This window comes from Dicentrarchus labrax, unplaced genomic scaffold, assembly GCF_905237075.1.
Source record: "Dicentrarchus labrax unplaced genomic scaffold, dlabrax2021, whole genome shotgun sequence".
Classification (NCBI taxonomy): Eukaryota; Metazoa; Chordata; class Actinopteri; family Moronidae; genus Dicentrarchus; species Dicentrarchus labrax.
The window spans coordinates 98,649-118,346 of record NW_026136707.1 but is presented as its reverse complement, the minus strand read 5'-3'; the positions used below and the strand labels follow the sequence as shown (position 1 = coordinate 118,346).

The following is a 19,698-nucleotide window of genomic DNA, read 5'->3' as shown; positions in this document are numbered from 1 at the left end:
AATAACTAATGCTAGGTGTTATTATGGGTCCGGTTTCATGTTCTAGCTGCTCACTGAACCCAAATGGAGGTTTGAGTTTATTTAGGTGGCTCTTTACTCTCTCGGCTCCCAACAACAAGACCAGCTCTTTGTTTGTTCTGTTGATTTCACCAGTTTTGTTCTTTTGGTAAATAGATTATATTCTTTTGGTGTTGGGTCCCTCTTTGTGTTGTAACATAACAGGGACTCGTCAGAAGCTCAGTTTTGAGTAGGTGAGTTCATTTTTTGTACTGCTGGATCTTTTTCTATTTTTCCATCTGTCAGTAGTGTCATCCTGATGTTGCCACATGAGGCTGAGCTGGTTTTGTAGGTCTGTGTTGGTGTTGGAGAGACCATCACCACTGTTTGTGCAGTAACCCTGGGGTGGCCTCTGGCGTGCTCAGGTAAGCCAACGAAGACTAGGAGTACAATTTATTATCTAGACAGAAACCTTGTAAGAGTAGGTCAGTTAGATCTGTCAACTTCTAATGTAGTGATAGCATGTGGTGGCATTTGTGCAGGTCTTTGTGTGACTGTAGGGAGTTCGAGCATTTCTATTTTTGTTATGCGCAGTAGTTTGTGAAATGCTATGTTGCAGTTTTTATTCTTGAACATTTGCAACCCTGATTAATTACATATATAAGAAAAAAAGACAAACCTTTCAGATTATAATAAAGTGAGGGTTCAACACATACATACTCTCTCTGTCTTCGACATTCACACAAATAATATTCAGAGGAGGAAGAGGAGGAGTGTTGTTCTTTGTTTTAGCCACTAGATGGAGACAAAACTTCACTGATGAAAGAAGAAGCAGCTGTAGCGTCAGACAGATGTGAAGGTTATATATCTCTTGTGACGGCAGTTCTCACAATTTTTTTTTCTATTTTTACAAACAAAACAATCAATCAATGGAGGAAAAAAGGAGAAAGTCAGGAGTTTAAACATTTTTTATAAACTAATTAACATTCTAACTAATTTTCATTCTGCATCAGTTTTAGTAGGTTTTCCATTGTATGTTGACAGAGAATCTATTAAGGAAACATTTAAGAGATTCAAATGAAAGTAAAAAATGTGACAACCAATCCTACGGAAGATACGTAAGAGGAAAACGGGAAAAAAATGTTTAGTTTTAGTAGAGATTAATCTTTTTTCTCTTTACTTTGAACTCTTGTAGCCCTGATCCTCTTCCACACAACCCTGTTTTCCCCTAAACATATAAGTAATATTGTTAATAAGCAAAGGAACTGAGTACTTCCTCCACCACTGGACCCTCCTCCTCTTCCTCCTCCTCCTCCTCCTCCTCCCTCCTCCTCCTCCTTCTCCTCCTCCTCCTCCTGTGTGTCATTAATCTCACACCTCCCTCCCATTGACAGTATATCTCCTCCACTCAGTTTTAAACCTGCACCGGGAGCTCAGACGGCAGACGGCTGCTGTTGCAGGAGCTGCTTCCTCCTGCAGTTCAACACACGTGTGTCTTTCTTCTCCGGTTTGATCAGCATGTGATCATTTCTAGAGAAAGTGAACTGTATTTTTCTGGAAATGTGGAGTTAATCATCAAACCAAGATGTCCAAGATCCTCTTCAGTTAGACCAGGTAAGATCACCCTGTGTAAGACCTGCTGTCAGGATTCTTAGAAAGCTTTGGGAGGTAGTTTGACGGCTGAATTGATTGTGTTTGTTTTGAATAGAGATGGTTGCAAGCTGTGACTCAACTCAATATAGAGTACAACATATTAGACCATTAAATCCAGTAATATTCTTTAATGTTGCCTTGGAGTCAGATGCATGAGAGTTGTGTCAAGCTGCTCACAGATTCATTCTCAGCAGCAGATCTCAACACAACAGGGACTCTGTGGTCCCAAGTTCCATCTAGTCCAGATTTGACAAATCCAGCTATAGTAGGTTTTGACCTGGTCAAAGCAAAAGTGAGTTTTTTTCGTTTTCATAAATATTATAAAAAGGTTAAACAAACCTAAATTATGTTTTAAATAGTCTCTCTGGAGAAATCTAGTCCAGATTTGACTAGTCTAACTATATTTTTTTTATCTGGAGCTGGTCCAATGTGGTCTAGGGCTTTAGGAAAAAAGAGTAAAATTTAAACCCTTTTTTCGCATTTTCTGAGTAGAATAAAGTTTTCACAAATGTAAGAGTGGGTTTCTGACAGCGTTCTTTACCTAAGGACGACATTAAGAGGAGCAACAACCGAAGGATAGGTCACTGAAGTCTCACTTAAGTTTCCCCTTCCCTGCCGAATCAGAAGCCAACTTCAGTGTCGTGGTCCCAGGTCTAATTTCACTGGAGGTGAAGTGGAAACTAACATGATGTTACTTTATGTAAAATATGTCTGAATGGACATCCCTGATTTGTATTGTCTTCATATCAGGTGGTTCAATCTAGAGAGAGAAACATTAAAGACCACAGGCTCCTGGGTTAGTCTGCGGACAACAGATTCTAGTTTTGAAACAAGATAAGCAAAATCTGAAAACTAGCCATTTCCCGTCTACCATTTATAAATCCACGAGTACCCTTACTTCTTATTGAGTACTGCCAGCTCTAGTGAGCAGGGTTGTATCAATTCAAGCACTGACTGGGAAATAAAAAACAGTTTGTTTCCTGATTTGGATTTTCTTTCACAACAATAATCTGTTGGCTGTAAAGTAAACTGACCGTCCTGATCCAGAGCTTCATTCACATGTTAACACGCTGGATTACACAGATAAAAGTTTTTAGACTGAATGGAAAAGTATATTTTAGATCAATTTCATATACATTTACATGAAGTGAGTCTTTTTGTTTTTGTCAAGTATGTTTTATTGAGGAAGGATTACAAGACTTAGGGCATGAGAACGCATTGTAAAGCTAATACAACAGATAATATCAACATAACTAAACTACCCTAAAACTTCCATTAATGAACTCAACCTGCCTTTATTCGGGACAGGCCTTTAATTCCCTTTGCACAAAACTCTTGCTCAGCTATTTAAAACAGTACGAATATTACTTGTCTCATTTAATCATTCATTTGATGATCTGATACTTTGGTGCTCAGGGTTTCTGTAACATGAACTGAATGTTGAATTATGGAGAATTTGACTGATCCAACGATGTGCAGCATGTTCATACTGACAGAAGTTTAAACATTTATATTCCTGAAGGAGATCTAAGCAGCTTAGAACGTGCTCAAGTGGGCGACCCAGTGGGATTTAAGAGGTTTTATACATCCATAGAACTTCTATAAAATCCCGACCAGGCCTCTAATTGAGACACCAGGCTAGTAAAAGAGACCTGCTTCTAATTGGAGCCCTCCTTCCTGCTAAGTTAAAGCAGGTTGTTCCTCAGGTAGCAGACAAACGGCTGCCAGGTCTTATGAAATACAATTTTACAAGGTGAAGGATATTAGTTTTTTCACTGAACTTCAGTCTTCTTCCAGAATATCAGAATTCATTTTTCTGCTGTAATAAAACCGTACGAGAGGAAGCTGCTGCTGTGCTCTTGTCCATTAAGACAGGATCAGGTTCAAAGTGGGTGTCGAGTATCTCAGAGAACGATTTTAAATCTGAGGGGAGAAACTGAACGAGATGATGTCTAAAGTCGATGGAGCGCTCATTAATCTCGTTAAGGCTTTTTTCCCAAGTCTCACTGGGAACTGCAATTGGGAACATGACAGGTATAATATTTGGTGTAATGATGACTCGTACTGGGGAAGGTATGAAGGTTTGGGTGGATTACTGGTAGATGGCTGGCAGGCAGACACAAGAGGTGGGGTCAACAGGGAGCGTTACGCAAGACTAGAAACTAGAAACAGTTGGACATCGCTCTGCAGCCGGAGATGCAGGACAGGTGAGTAAACCGTGAAGGGGAGTTGATTCCAAACAGGTGTGCAGAGGACCCACAGAGACAGACACAATTTAACGTAATGCAATATCAATCAGGCTTGGGATCTTTGTTGCATGTCATTGTAATGGTCATTTTTAAAGTTTGGATTATCATTTAGGATGTATTGTACTGCGTTGGACAAAACAGAAGTAAAAACAACCAAAAAGCTAAAAGAACAATGACAAAGTGTCAGGAGAAAGAAAACACTATTATGTATGTACGATTGTTTCAAATACATAATACAGACAGATATTTGTATAAAACGTAAATAAAAATATCAGGAAAACTCTTTTCACAGGAAACAATAATAATGTGGGTTCGTTGTCACAATCAGTCAGTTTACTCAGTGATAGAAAAGGTTAGACGCCACTGGTTTAGATCATAAAGGAGAATCTAAACTGTAAAAATAACAATAATGATAACAATAAATAACAACCACTGTGTGAAACAGAAGAAAACAGTGTAAGAATACAGTCACGCCATGTCTCCATGCTCATACTGCACACTGCTGGTTGTTAATGCGATTACCGTCAGGCAGGCAGGGAGCCTGTTATAAGTGATGAGTTTCACACCATGTTTTTATTTCTCACACATCAGAATCAAACCCAGGAGAACAGCTGCTGCATAATTCATGTTTTTGGAGTAAATGATTCAGATAAACAAGACGCTTCCACACAGCAGCTACAAACTCTGGGCCCCTGACAGCAGCTCACATGGGAGCCCCGAGAGAACGAACAATCCCAGCATGTTCCAGGGGCCCCTGTGCAGCCCCCCCCCCCCCACAACAACTTCAACATCAGTTCACTCGCATCTCATCTTCCTCAGCGTGTGTGTTCCTGTACAGCCGTCCGTCGTCGCCCCACCTCAGTCTCCGCTCAAACGGCATCATGTAATATTCAGAGTGTAAGAATTAGTGAGGGGACAGCGTTAGACACCTAGCTAAAGGGAATGAACGATCACAGGAATAGTAGCATTGGATCTATTAATTAGGTAAGCCAGCTAAAATATTTAAATATTGCGGCAGCCAGAGATCTGTGAGAAGTAGGACACCACCGGAGGCGTCATCTCTCTCAGTTCTACGTCTCTGTTTCATTTTGTTGATCTGTCTGTCTTTTTTTTTTCTTAGTGTTTTTTATCCTTCATTTATTCTCTTTGATTCATTCTTGCTGTGCTGTCTGAACTGAAGTTAAGTGAGGATATTCTGGAAAGAGCCTCTTCAAAACATCCTCTGAGTGTCTAAGAACAGCATTACTACAATACTGCTACTGATACTGCTAATATACGACAGTGTAAGCTTTCTACTCGAGTAACACTCATCTGAATATCTACACAGGCTTTGCAAGAAGACGTATGGACATTCAAAAACATTCAAAATAAAACTCCTGTAGAGGTAGAACACAAGAAACAACAGAAAACAACCTGCAGCTCTTCAGCCGCTCTCCAGTGGCTCCTGAGGTTCATCACTACACTTATATTGTCCTATTAAAGTGTTATTACATTACATATGTTTAAACTTGTGTGATGTCCAAAGGGGATTAGTTAAAGTTCTTGGGACTGACCGAGCACTAAATCAGGGTTTGTAGAAGGAAAGAGAGTCGCTGGCTAGTGAAGTTGGGCTGTCAACAGAAAGGCGGTTGTATCTGCTTCACATCTGTTGGGTTTATCGGTCTGATATCATGTCGTCTTAATCCGAAGGAAACAGATAAACAAGCTGTTAGCAGCAGGAAGCTGTTTCCATAACTCACTGTACATTACCTGCCCAGCAGTTAGCGACTAGCTGGTGAACATCGTGGAACATTTAGCAGCTGAAGAGCCAGATATTTCGCTCAGGAGCTGGTGGAGACCAAAAAATGAGCTAAAAGAGAGTGAATTTTAGACATACACATGACTCCAGTGGGATGCTTGAGTCTGCTGGAGGTGGAAAGAGGCTCTTTTAGGACAGATTTCATATCTTATTAAACGATTTTAGTAAAATGTACATACATGATTTGAGTTTGATTGCATTACTTTCAAATCTAGCTATATTCTAGACATATTTGGTTTAAAATTGACCCTAACAACTTTAAACTTATTTACATTACTTTATCTTTTCTTACTCCTCTCACCCTTCACTTCTCCCCCAGCTTCTCCCTCCCTCCCTGCACCATGAACCTCCACGGCAGCTCAGTGGAGGAGCTCTACAGCGACAACGCCTCCCCTGTGTCTCTGAACTCCAGCGTTTTCTTCAGCGAGTCGACGGCGTCTTGCCTCAGAGACCCGCTCGACTTCTTCATCATCAACGTTGGAGGAAGTCGCTATGTGTTGTCGCAAGAGCTGCTGGCGTCCTACCCGGAGACCCGGCTGGGGAAACTAGCCTGCTGCAGCAGGGACTCGGCACTGGAGCTCTGCGACGACGCCGACTTCCTGGAGAACGAGTTCTTCTTCGACCGAAACTCACAGACCTTCCAGTAGGTGGCGCTTTTTTCTCTTCCCTGAGGCCTGTATAATAACATTGTCACATACAACACATACTCACATTTCTACTGAGCCTGATCTGTGTACCTCATACTCAATTTGGAAGTGCAGAAACTTTAAAACGAGGGTAGTTTCAGCACATACAATGTCTCTCTGCCACCCACCAAACCCACCAAACCCACAAGCTTAATGGCTGCAGAAGAAGTCGGTTGCCATGAAACCTCATGGGCTCGCTCTCCATGACGTGACCCTCGCCAAGGACCGGGGTTCCTTTCTTCCCACGACCCCATCTAACAGTGGGATGAGAGTGTGGTCCAGACATCCTCTGTTTCAGAAGCGAGGGGCAAGAAGCAGCAGAGATTTCTGTGTGCGAGTGCTGTGTCGTATTATTGGACTGTGACACCAACCAACATGGAAAAGCACATCAGACGTGCTCAGACTTCATCACACACAACCTCAAAGGTTATTCCCCGCTAAGCTGCAGGCTGAAAACAACAAGGCACACATGACCTGTGTTCACCTGATGCTTCCTGTGCGTTTCTGCCTGGAGTCAAACATTAATGTGAGTCACAGCAACACCTGATGTTCAAACTGGAGGTCGTCTTCACAGGTGTGCTGTCAGCTCCCATTAACTGATGAAGTCCTGATGGTCTTTAAACTGTGACGACTGCTCCTACATACAGCTCACAACCCAAAATAAACTTTAAACTCTGGGCTCAGCCAGGAAATAGCACAGAAGTCTTTCTTTCTGTCTGTCGTTCTATCGTTTCAGATTATAAATATCTGCATTCATTCATATGTAAAACAGTTTCCAAGCATGCTTTTGGAAGATACTCAGGGGGATTAACCCCTCTCATGTCTTTACAACTGATGTTAAAGGTGGGGTCAGTCATTCTGGAGAAACATGTTTCATGAGTCTCAGTTCCAGATCGTCAACCCAAAACGTCGATATTTGACGATCTGCTATCATGTCTGAGCCAGTTTGGGTGTTTCCTTTTTCCCATAACCCAAAACTTAAGTATTTGATGACCTGAGAATGAGATTTAAAAATCAACAATCTTTCTCCAGAATGACTGACCCCACCTTGAATCAATTCCTGTTACATCTGTTATTTATTATTTTCAGTATGTCCATAAAAGGCTCTTTTAAGAGTAAAAGTTGTTGACCCCTGGATTAGATGGAGGAAAACAGTGCTTTAACTTATAATGTAAGAAGACAATCAGAACCAGTTTTCTGGCATTAATGCATCTAGAGAAGGGCTCGTCTTTGTCAGGTTGAGATTGTGACCTTTAACCAGAATCCGTCTTGCCAGGCTTCAGTCTGTGCATGTTTTGTTTGCTAGCATCGGTTATATCAGACCTCTGGAGTATTTCTTCATTGAAAGAAGAACAAAGAACGACACTCAAGGTTCGTCTCGATGGAAAAGATGCTTCCACTCCGACTGGCTTCGGTAGGGTTGAAGTTCGCCCATGATAGACGGAGAAAGACAGGTGGTTTGTACAATCAGCTGCAGAGTATTTGCCTGCCCTTTTCCAAGAACAACTTCCACTTCTTCTTGTAGACTAATCAAGATAAACCATCATGAAACCCAGTTCACTCAACATTGGAGGTTCTTTGCCTCCATTTTGTGGCTTATTTTGTGAATAACTATTACACTCATTGATTACTTCTTCTCTAAACCTTCTTTTAATATCTGTTCTGACAAAATGCTACCTATCTGTGTGTATTCCTGCTGACAGGTACGTGATGAACTACTACCGGACGGGTCACCTGCACGTGAGGGAAGAGCTGTGTGAAATCTCCTTCCTGCAGGAGATCGAGTACTGGGGCATCGACGAGCTCCGCATCAACCCCTGCTGCCGTGAGCGTTACTTCCGCCGCAAGGAGCAGAAAGAGACCCTCGACGTACAGCGAGACTTTGAGCCCGAGGACGACGACGAGGACTTTGTGGGTGCCGCCTGCCCGACTCTCCGTCACCACCTGTGGGACTTCCTGGAGAAACCTGAATCCTCACGCGCCGCTCGCACCTTTGGCTCGCTCTCAATCTTCTTCGTGGTGTTGTCAGTCATCAACATGGTGCTCATCTCTATGGACTTAGGGGAAGATTTTGGTGTTAGCGACATTGGTATCGACCCACCGCTGCTGTTCGATGCCCTCGAGTACGTGTGCGTGGTGTGGTTCACCGGTGAGCTGGTGCTTCGGTTTCTCTGCGTAAGGGATAAGTGCCGCTTCAGTCGAAGTATTCCCAATGTGATCGACCTGCTGGCCATCCTGCCGTTCTACGTGACGCTGGCGGTGGAGAGCCTCCACGGAGGCAGCACAGAGCTGGAGAACATGGGCCGTGTGGTGCAGGTCCTCCGACTCCTGAGGTCGCTCCGTATGTTGAAGCTGGGACGACACTCAACAGGTAAACACGTTTAAACAGCAGCCTTAAAATTATGCTTTAGAATTGGTCTCTTTACTTGACTTGTGTCCTGTTCAGAAGAGAAAACACTATATTTATTTTTAGGCGTCACATATGTTTGGACCAAAGTTTCAGTCTGGTTCCGTTGGTGTCGACAGTGAAGAGACCGACTTTACTGTTCCAGTTGCTGCTCGCTGTATTAATTAATATCATGTCACACATTATTAGACATCCTATTACTACATACATGCTCTCTGTATTGCAATGCCAGTAACTTTTACTCCAGCGCTATTATCAGGTCAAAGTCTAAGTTTGTCCAATACTTTGGTTTATTACCAAATTGGAGATGTCCCCATCGGTTTCAGGGCCGATCAGATCCTATGTTCTGCGTCATGCAGGACAAAGCAACAAGTGCATTGACTGTCCAACTCTCTACTAAGTAATTTATCATTTTCTCCTTTCTGTCTTTCAGGAGTAGAAAAAACAATATTAATGGATATAATTTGTGATATATGTGTCATGTAGTTCTTCAAAAACCTTAAATTCTACTTAAGAAGTTGTTAATTTAAGCCTGAAATTGGTATCGGTTTATCAGAATTTGCTATATTAATTGGAAAAGAACAAGTTTTTGCATAAAAATTGCTGTACTTACGACTACTGAACCATTTTACTTGTCTGATACTCTATCTGTATTGTACATTATCTGTACCGAATACTCAGTACAGGGACCCGTTTTAATGCGGGGCCTTCTTTACCCTTCATGACAACTACTGTTCTGCATTAAATAGCAATATGTACGTCTTATCTATCTGCTGACATAAAAACAGCTCAACGAGTCTCTCAAATTAACAACAACAAAGGCAAAACCATATTTTGCTTGGGAAGGAGAAGTGTCTGAAACTACTAGTAGTTTAATCCATTATGTGCACTTTTAGCATCACAGACAGCTCAACATAGAAATAATCCAAACAGTTCTTTTAATTACAAACTGAAATAATCACATTTTTGCCTTGGAATAAAAAGCTTTGTCCTTCTCGGCAACCCTAACTACTAACTTTATTCCTGCTCACGTGTGTTAAAAGACTCACTGATTCAGTCCGCCGTAGTTCTGTCTGGGACTTCAAACCTCTTTTGCTTGAGTGCTGAGAATGCTTTAATAAGGTCAACTTTGTTCAACAACCTTGTTACTTCATGCTTAATTGAAATCTGACAGACGCTGCTGGAGCGTGGTTGTCCTCAGACGGGTCTCAGCCTAGCGGTAAGCGCCCACTAGCGTTGGTTGAAACGGTGTCCAGTGTGTCATTCTTGAATGAAGCAACCACAGCCTGCAAGTTGCCACAATATAAACATTATATATTTTTAAAAAGTGGGTGAATTATTAAATCCTTGCAAGTGAGTTGGGGACCAGGAGACACAAACCGAGGCTTCGCTTTTGACTTACGTCAGATTGTCTTAAAAGGAAAAGAATAAATGACAACAAGAATAAGAGATTGGTCATCTTTAAAACTGGATGCCCAAAAATTCAGATAAAGACTCGACTGCCCCGTACACGCTTCCGCGTGTGAGCGTGTGACGGTCGATTTCCTGCCCGATTGGACCCAACATGACGCCGGGTTCGGGCCCAAAACTGCTGCAGCAGGTCGGGCTCAGACAGGATTAGATTTCTTTTAAAAATATATTTGATAGTTCATGAATAATGCATACAATTCTAATTAATGAATTTCTTATTAGTCTGGCTAATAAATTGGCACAATGTAGTTTACTTTAACTTGTAATAAACTAATTATCTCGCACAGAATGTTTTTTGGGCTTGGGTCGGGTCAGGCCTGATTTTTTGGGCCTGATCAAAGCTCCAGGGGAAGATACTTTGCTCCAGTGATCAGCATCTGAAGAAGACTTCCCTCCACACACCTTCCCTGTCTGTCAGGGGAAAAAAAGAAATTGAAATCCTCCTCGGTGAGAAGCTGCTGCTGTGAGATTACAGCCGGGAGGTTTCCGGAGGACGACAAAGAACAGAAAAAAACATATATTGATTCATATTTTGGCAAATTCCTTCAGGAGATGGAGGGTGGAGAGCGAGGATATATGTCTGTGTGTGTGTGTGTGTGTGTGTGTGTGTGTGTGTGTGTGTGTGATTATATGTGTGTGAGTATGTGAGTGTGTCAGACTGGGACGTGTCAGCGCTTTGATCTGAGGGATTTTAGGAAGGATGATGATCCCGCGACTCATGAATAATGAACAAGAACACTGAAGGGGGGGAAAAGGAGAAGGGAAGGCGAGACAGGAAAAACAGGTTACATATGTTAATACTGTTAATTCATGGAAGGCTTCCTTAATATAATACTAGCATGACAACATGTGTTATTGGCCGCTCGTGTCCTTACTGGTTGTTAGGAGAGTTTATTAATCATTATAAGCCCAATTATGCATCCAAGTAATTCCTAACGATCCCCCAAAGTGTAAAGATTCGATCACAGTCACATAAAAAACGTTTTGTTCATTTGTGCAACCAAAATATTAATTTAAGGGAACCAGTGAAGTCATTTAAAGGGACGCAATGTCTCATTTGTCCCAATGAACCTGTAAGTTCACAGCAGCTCTGTGGCCAAACAGATCCAGTGTGACGCTGACGAACTGTGAAGACACGAGGATGAAGATGTTAGAGATTCACTGTCTTTTTTCTCATCTGTCAACATCCGACCGAACTTCTTCCCTCAGAGGAGACAAAACTGAACATTAAAGATGGGCAGCGGGCCGAAAGCAAGCCCTGTGCAACTGTTTCTCTACCCGCTGTGCTCAGATTGTGAAAGATTATTAATGATTCGTCATATTTAAAGAGCATTTTACCTCATAAAAAATGACAAATTACAGCAATATTTTAAATAAATATTAAGGTTTCTGTCAGTAGTAACATCAAAGCGGGCCAACATCTGTCCGTGGGGCCCGTTTTGGGAACCATGTGACCATCAGATTACCACAACACAACATATTCTGCAGCTCTCGTTTATAAACTCCTTGTCTCATCAGGATCAGACTGAAGCTCAGCACAATAACAAAACATTTAATAACAGCAGAGTCAAAAACTACGACAGAGTATAAGCACCAGACTAAGAAAAACAGTTTTACTGGCTGAGCCAACAGGCTGACAGTTCTCATAAAATTACTACTTTATTCTTGTAATATTATGACTTTATTCTCGTAATATCCCCCCCCAAAAAAATGTTTTCTCTTAGTATGGCCCTAATACTCGGTCGTAAAAAATAGCCCTTCTAGAAACCAACCAACCAAATATTCTTAAATATAATCAAATCTAAAAGACAGTAATGGGCCTTAAAACTAGAAAAATACAAACAATTTAAGCAACTCTTAAAGTAGGTATTTTGGTCACTTTGTTAATTTTAGATTAAGGCACAAATTCTTATTTCAGCTCAATATTTAGCCAAAAAAATCTTATAAGACGCAGTATCTTCGAACAGCATAATAATAATCTTAAAATCTAATAACACTTAAATGAAGGCTTCAGAAACATTCTTATTTTTAGCATTTTTATTAAAACTAAAAAACTAAACAGCTGCTTTATTTCCAACACTGGGACCAGACGACTTTCTCTTAAACTGAGAAGTTGTGTGAGTGCTCTTACTCTTGTTCCTCTGCTGGGATATTATGCAACCATTGTTGTTCCTGGTTAAGGTTAATTTTAGACAAAAAATAAAACAAACTTTCCAGAAACAAGACTTTTTTTTAACTTTCTTGAGATTCCCTTTAGACAGAGCTGATTATCCTAACAGGGACAGGAACATATAATGTTCAGACAGTATTTATTTTTAAATGTGTGTCCATTACAGAGGCTGAAAAACTCCCCTTTTAAAATGTCATATTGACTTTTACACTTTAATATAATCTGATTTGCTCCGATTCTGTTTCTTTAATCTGTGCTAATGTAAAGAAGCAGCTTTCCATGGCTCTCTTTGTCTGCTGCACCAAAGAAAACCTCTTTATGATCTCGTTTCAAATCCTCCTTAAACTCGACACCAAAGCTCATTTCTTTTCCTCTCGGAGGAAAACGGAGAGATGACAAGTCATTCAGGGGTGTGAACGTCAGCCCTGTGAGCGGCCTCACGTGTGGGTGTATTTATAAATTTGCTGTTTCCTCGTTCTGCAGCTTGTTATTTTCTCCTGGCTGAGCAATAGGAAGGAATCAAATCTTTTGTTCATTCCTTCCGATATAAGAGAGCGGTTTTATTAACAGCCCCTCTCCACACAATGCATTACCACAGGAGAATTAAGTATGGCCTGAATTAAATGTTCCCTGTGATGGATTATTCAAATCAGTTTCAAGTTTCTGGAGGCAGATTTTCTCAGCGTTCCTGGAAGCTAGAAGGAAATTCAAACTCAGAATATGATCTTCACATTTCTCCTAAAGAGCTGGAATTTGTGAAGATCTCACAGACAGTCAGAGCACTGTGGATCAGTGGTGGAGGAAGTATTCAGGAAGTGCTAATAACACACTGAAAATACTCAGTATGCATTCAAAAACTTACTTTAAAGTCTACAAGGAGCGTTCAGCTGTTATTGATTCTGGCGGCCCCTGTGGACAGGAGCGGTAGTGTTTCTACCTCATTGATTTTATTGACTAAAACTCCTACTTAAAGTATTGAGCATTAAAATGTTCCCAGTCAGTGTTTTACTATGAATCTGATGTTTGTGGATGAATATTTCTGCTGCATTAATGTGAATGTTCCATTTTTCTGCTGTAGATGTTTGAGGTCGAGATTTTGGCTACTTCACAGATTGTTTAGTTTAATCTACAGAAATGCATCATGTTCTAGATCATGATAAGATCAGAGCGTCTTGCCTGCCTAATTTGTGTATTTTGTCCTTAAAAAGGATAAATAACTGTGTTTCTCTGCTTCAAATCTCCTCGGACTGACCTCTAAATAAGGCTGAAGTGCTAACTAACAAAGACAAACTGGCACAACAGACACTAAGCACAGACACTAAACACACAAGGGAGGAAGGTAATGAGGCACACAGGGACAGGAAGTGTCCGCAATGAGAAACAAAGGTGTGTACATCAAAATAAAACAGGAAATGATGAAAAGGAAGACATAACCTTGGACAGGGATGTAACACTGCTGCATAGGGTATTTTATTTAGAAAATTGACTTGATTCTGTCCTCGTGTCTGTCCAGGTCTTAAGTCTCTGGGTATAACCATCGCTCAGTGCTACGAGGAGGTTGGCCTCCTGCTCCTCTTCCTCGGTGTCGGTATCTCCATCTTCGCCACCGTGGTCTTCACTCTGGAGTACGACCTTCCTGCCACCACCTTCACCAGCGTGCCGGCCGCCTGGTGGTGGGCAACCACCTCCATGACCACGGTCGGCTACGGAGACATCCGGCCCGACACCGCTGTGGGGAAGGTGCTGGCCTTCCTCTGCATCCTATCTGGGATCCTGATCCTGGCACTCCCCATCGCCATCATCAACGAGCGTTTCTCCGCCTGCTACTTCACCCTGAAGATGAAGGAGGCTGCGATGCGGCACTGCGAGATGCTGAAGAGGCTGGCCCGCGGCTCTGTGGGCGGGGCGAGCGTCGGCGGAGGCGTGAACCTGAGGGACGCCTACGCCCGGAGCGTCCTGGAGATGTTGAGGCTGCACGGGCGAGAGAGGGTGAGCACCCGGAGCAGCGGAGGGGAGGAACTGTGGTGGTAGAACCAGGAGAGCGGTCGTCAACCAGGAACTGTGCGGTTACAAACACCATCCGGAATAAAGCCGCAACTTTTAGTCGATTAGTTGATAAGTAGATTGATAGAAAATCAGTGGGGAGGTATTGTGCTCATAAACAGCTCTATATCCTTAGTCTGTGACTTCACTAGAGTAACTTTGCATGATTCACTCTTCAAAAACATCCTTATTTATCTGATACTATCTTCATGCAGCCCCTCAGTCCATCCTCTATCTGAAACACCTCCACTTCCTCCCACTGAACAAAAATATACCGGAATATCCGAAAACATCGGCGTGATAAGAACGACCCCAAATTACAGAAACCATCTTTGGGAAAGAATTATTTGACTTTTTTTAATTTGTCCCATCTAACATGGAGGCTATCCTGCAGCCAGCCACCAGATAACTGTTATGTTGTCCATATTTATATGTATTGATGGTCTGAAACAAGTCGTTTAATTTACCCGTTTAGCTACATTAGCAGAAAGTAAAGCTATATGTCCGTCAGTAAACTCCAGAAGTCACCGTGTTCAAAAAGCATGTTTATAGAGCACTCCTGACTGAGCGGTTAAATTTAGATGTGGATGTACTGTGCCTCAAGCAGAGGATCAATTGACAGACAGGGGAGTTTCCAGACTTTTTGGATTGGGGGGCACAAGTGGGGCCCTCATTTATGTAAGGGTGGCATGAAGTATGTGTCTCAGCTTTCCAGTCATTCTCCATTCATGTAATTCCAACACTGTTTATGGACTGTGCAGAAATATTCAAATACACTAGGTAAAAAAACTCTTTTATACCACATACCTAAAGTGTCTGCAAAGGGGAGACTCGTGGGCACCCTTAGAACCCATTTTTATTCAGATATCTTGAGGTCAAAGGTCAATGGATCCCTTTTAAAATGGCCATGCCAGTTTTTCTATTGCTAAAATTGAACCTAAACAATATTTAGTCTCCTTCCCAACATGCTAGCAGGACACGGTTGATACCAATGGATGCATTAGGTCATCCAGTTTATATGATAGCAGTATCTTAAAACACAGGCAGCTACAGCCTCTCAACTCAAACTGATTATCTTTGGATATTGGTCGGAGTAAACAGTGTGACGTTCGATATAAGCATCCACAACATCACGTTAAAGATCTCATTGTTTTCTGATGTTTTATAGACTGATTAAAGATAAATAGCTCAGACTTTGGGTTTTGTACACTAGAAATAAGATGCAGGACTCAGAGCCATCTGCTCTCAGAGGTCCTGCTCTGTGCTCAAATGTAGGTCGACTCTCAGAAAGTTGAAATATTCAGAAGGAAATCTGTGAAACGTTCCTGTCGTGTTTCCCTGTGGTTGTGTCTCATCTGCTATGGACTGATAACGTGTATTTTGACAGTATCATCTATTTGATTTTACTCATTTAAGTGACTTTAATTAGATAAATTCTGTTTTAAAAAGGTTTGGAGAAATGCAGCATATGAGAGTAACTTCAATTAAATGAATGGAATTAGTACAATTAACCTAATTTTTTACTTACCTTAACAATAAATACTTGAGTTACTACTTACTTCGACTCAAATATCTTTCATGTTTAAATTGTCTGAGTGAATAAACTTGAAGGCGATCGGTTTGAGTTGAACGAACCCATCAGAAATGTGTTCTCGTTCCCACAGTGTTATGTTTGATGTCAGAGTTTGACACTCGGAGGAAAGTTACTCTGCGCTCATCTGAGTTTAGGATTGTATTGTAATTTGGTGCAAGCACTGAGACATGTTTTCCAACACAACAACTCTCGATTCAGTGGGGGAAAAAAACTATTTCTGTGCTCCCATCCATACAAAACATTATCTCTGTGCACCACCTTGGATAAAACCTTCTCCGAGAGCACACATGCATTAGTAAGTGTTGTATAGAAGTCAGTATAAAACCCTACAGGCTGTGTTTTTTTTTTTGTCACGCTACCTTGGTGCTTCTGCTCTCTCTCGTGTAGTTTCTGTTCTCACTCTGTGACTCAGTCATGCAATAAAGGACATTCTCTGTGGGTCACAGTGGTCTTTTCAAATATCACAGTGATGGCCCGAAGGCCTGAATAAAAACACTGAGCTGCTGCCAGGATGTTTTCTGCTTTCTAACAGTTTTGTTTTTAGATTAGCTGCTGTGTCTATCGGCTAGTTTGTTTATTTCCCAAGGAATTCAAATTCAAAAGCTGAGCCTGTTGTTGTGTCACTGGTTGGCTTGTTTTTGTCACTCAGGAGGACGTTGTCGTACAGTTGCTCCAGGATTTCACAGAACCTTTTAGGCATGTTTTACAAAGAAATTACAGGAAAAAAAAGGTGGAAATTGCAAAAAATTGTTGCGTGTTTAATTGTGATTTAAAAACATTAAACATTTTTATAAAAAATCTAAAGCTGGGATGCACGATAGACTTATTGAATTACCTTAGAATGAGCCGTTTTTATCATGTTTCCGCCATGTTTAACCGAATGTTTCTACAGTAGCCCAGAGCGAACAAACCCTGCAGATAGAGTTGGAGTTTTGTGGCCACCGTAGTTTCTTCTCCCCGTTCTCACTCCCAGGATGCCAGCAGTGTTCACTTAGTTGCAATCTGTAACTTCACCACTAGGTGCCACTAAATCCTACACACTGTCCTTTAAAAGGGAAACTACATGTATATATGTATAAACTAGATAACAACCTTCTCCTGTTTCCTCATGTTGTTGTGTCTAAGAGACAACAGTTTTTGAAATGAGTCCAGTTTTGAGCGAGAACGAACGCTGCAACGTAATCCTTCAAGCCAATTGTGCAACGTATGTCCACTGAGATGTTCGGTTGCTTTCAGAACGTAAGACAATCAGCAAACTGTCAGCTGTATGTGTGTCAGCGGAGGTGAGACAGTCTCTCCTGTTTTAAGCCTCGTTTGCATCCATTTGTTTCACAGTTTGAACAGACACCTCTCGTGTCGGCTTCAGGAGTCGTCTGAGGAGAAAAGGTTGCAAAGAAATCAGTGACAGCGTCCAGCCGGCGGCATTTCATTAGTGTGTGTGTGTGTGTGTGTGTGTGTGTGTGTGTCAGTAATTATATAACACAACCTTTACACACACACGTTGTAAGCCCTGACACGTTCGCTCCTTCTCTGCCTTGCACTGAATGCATCATCTTTTTATTTTACACTTTTATTTCAGGCGTTCAGCTGATTCTCGCAGGTATCTGAGAAACTGTTGTAAAAGAAGCAGCTGTTCATTGTTTTAAATAAAGAAATGCTAAAAAATAAGAATATTTGTGGTGCCTTCATTTAACACAAAGTCACTTTTATTTTTGTAAGAATTTGAGACCAAAATACTTATTAAGAAAGCCTCTGAAATAACTGAGTTTTCATTGCTTGTAATAAGAACAACTTGCTTAAGCTTTTGGCATTTTATTTGTGGTTTTAAGACCCTTTATAGTCTTTCATTGGCTAGATTTTTTATCATTCTAGCTGAGCATCATCATCGTACTCCACAGGCAGATTTGTTTTGCTCAATAAAACAAAATTTGATTATATTTTAGAATATTCAGCTTGTTTCTAGAAGGGTTGAAGCAGACTGGAAGGATGGAAACAAACCAAAAGTAAAGTAAAAAACTAAAATAAAAGTTCCCGATCTCTCTTTCCGTTCACATCCCAATGAAGTGTTTTATATAACAAAAGCTTTTCACAGACGATAATATATTCGACACTAAGCCGGCAGACAGTCTGCTGTGTGTGCGGAGAGCTTCATGGTTTCACTTTTAAGATAAAGAAGAAAAGAAATCCACACATTCGAACTGTCTCTGTTCACTGAACTGATTAAAGCCGACTTTGTTTTAGGACATGCTATCACATAGTTTGGGTAAATCATAGGGAAGAATATTCCTTATTTGCGTCCTACTTTTAAATGATGACTCTTAATTGATCATAACTGCTAAGAAGAATAAATCTTACGCCTCAAATATTAACTCAAAGACATTTATTTATTCAGAACAAAGGGCAGCCAGGGGAAACTGGGCACATATCAAGCTGCTCTTAGTTACTTATGTGCTTTCTTTGTGAATATGAATGCAAATATATAAATGTATGTATGATATTGTCGGCAGCAAAGTGCAGCCTGGAGGGAGCTCGTCTTTCAGTCTTTATATGTTGTTTTTGATGAATATATTAAAGAAAAGAGCTGCAAGTTTAATCAAAGGAAAGATTTTAAGTGGCTAAAATGAGAACAGTTTGTATGTGAAAATCAACTCCTCACATTATACTGCTGAAGTTTCACCGCAGCGCCCTCACTGTGAGCTCTCTCTGGATAAGAACTCACTTTCTCTCCTTAATGTTCCAGTTTTTTTTCCCTTCGCTGTGCAGCCAGAGGCATCAAACGGTGAATTCAGGTCAGTTGTGAAGGCGGGAAGTCGTCTGACGTAGCCGTGGTGAAGGAGTGAGACCGTTCATGAAGCCACTGGTGGACAATGAAAGTGCCCTCTTAGATGCCACTATAGATAAAACATGATAAACACCCCTCCAGTGTAATAATACTAACTCTGACTAAGCTGTTTCACCATAAATGTGTCGTAGCTTTCTGCATGCTAGTGCCCTTTTGGAGCTGAATGATGCAGCAGTGTAACAGTGTATGTGTGTGAACAGTGGTATTTATTGATGTGTGTCTGTGGACGTTAACGTAAAGAGCTCAGTAATCTGCAGAGAAAGGTGAAACTAATTGGGGCTGGCTAGCATTAGCCTGGACAGGAGCCAACATGGCTGCTTTGAAATGTGTCATTTACACAATCTGACCAGTTACTGTTACAGCAGCTTGTATTTCACAACAGTCGGGAAAACCCTGATAGTTACGGAGGAAGTACGTTTGGTTATATCCATAGTTTGGATTTGTGTCCAATGAAATCACTAGTAGATGGATTTGTTCAACTATAGTAAGTGATAGCCTGAAGTTCAATTAAAGAAGTCCATAAATAAAACTATTAATTTATAATGCCTCAGACACCTTTAGATATTTCTAGTTGATGCTCCAATAATGTGATGTTTTGAGTTCAAATATCTTCATTTGGGTGTATCAAGCAAATATTGATAAATCAGATTTTTTTTTGTGATTATATCAGCGTATATTTCTGCCACCCCTTAAAGCAGTGGTTCCCAACGTGGGGGTCAGGATCCCAACTAGGGGTCGCCAAAGCTTCACAGGGGGGTCGCGATGCCTTCTTGATTTTCACTTTTGTGA

The 19,698-nt window shown here is 41.2% G+C and overlaps 1 protein-coding gene across 1 annotated transcript; it reads left to right on the top strand.

Moving 5' to 3' along the window:
* The first annotated feature begins 1,398 nt into the window (after positions 1-1,398).
* On the top strand, positions 1,399-17,738 carry kcnv1 (potassium voltage-gated channel modifier subfamily V member 1). The gene is made up of 4 exons (XM_051405405.1): positions 1,399-1,611; positions 6,017-6,340; positions 8,087-8,754; positions 13,944-17,738. Exons 2-4 carry the CDS (start codon positions 6,039-6,041, stop codon positions 14,459-14,461), a joined length of 1,488 nt encoding a protein of 495 aa, XP_051261365.1. The 5' UTR covers positions 1,399-1,611; positions 6,017-6,038; the 3' UTR covers positions 14,462-17,738.
* Positions 17,739-19,698: the final 1,960 nt, after the last annotated feature.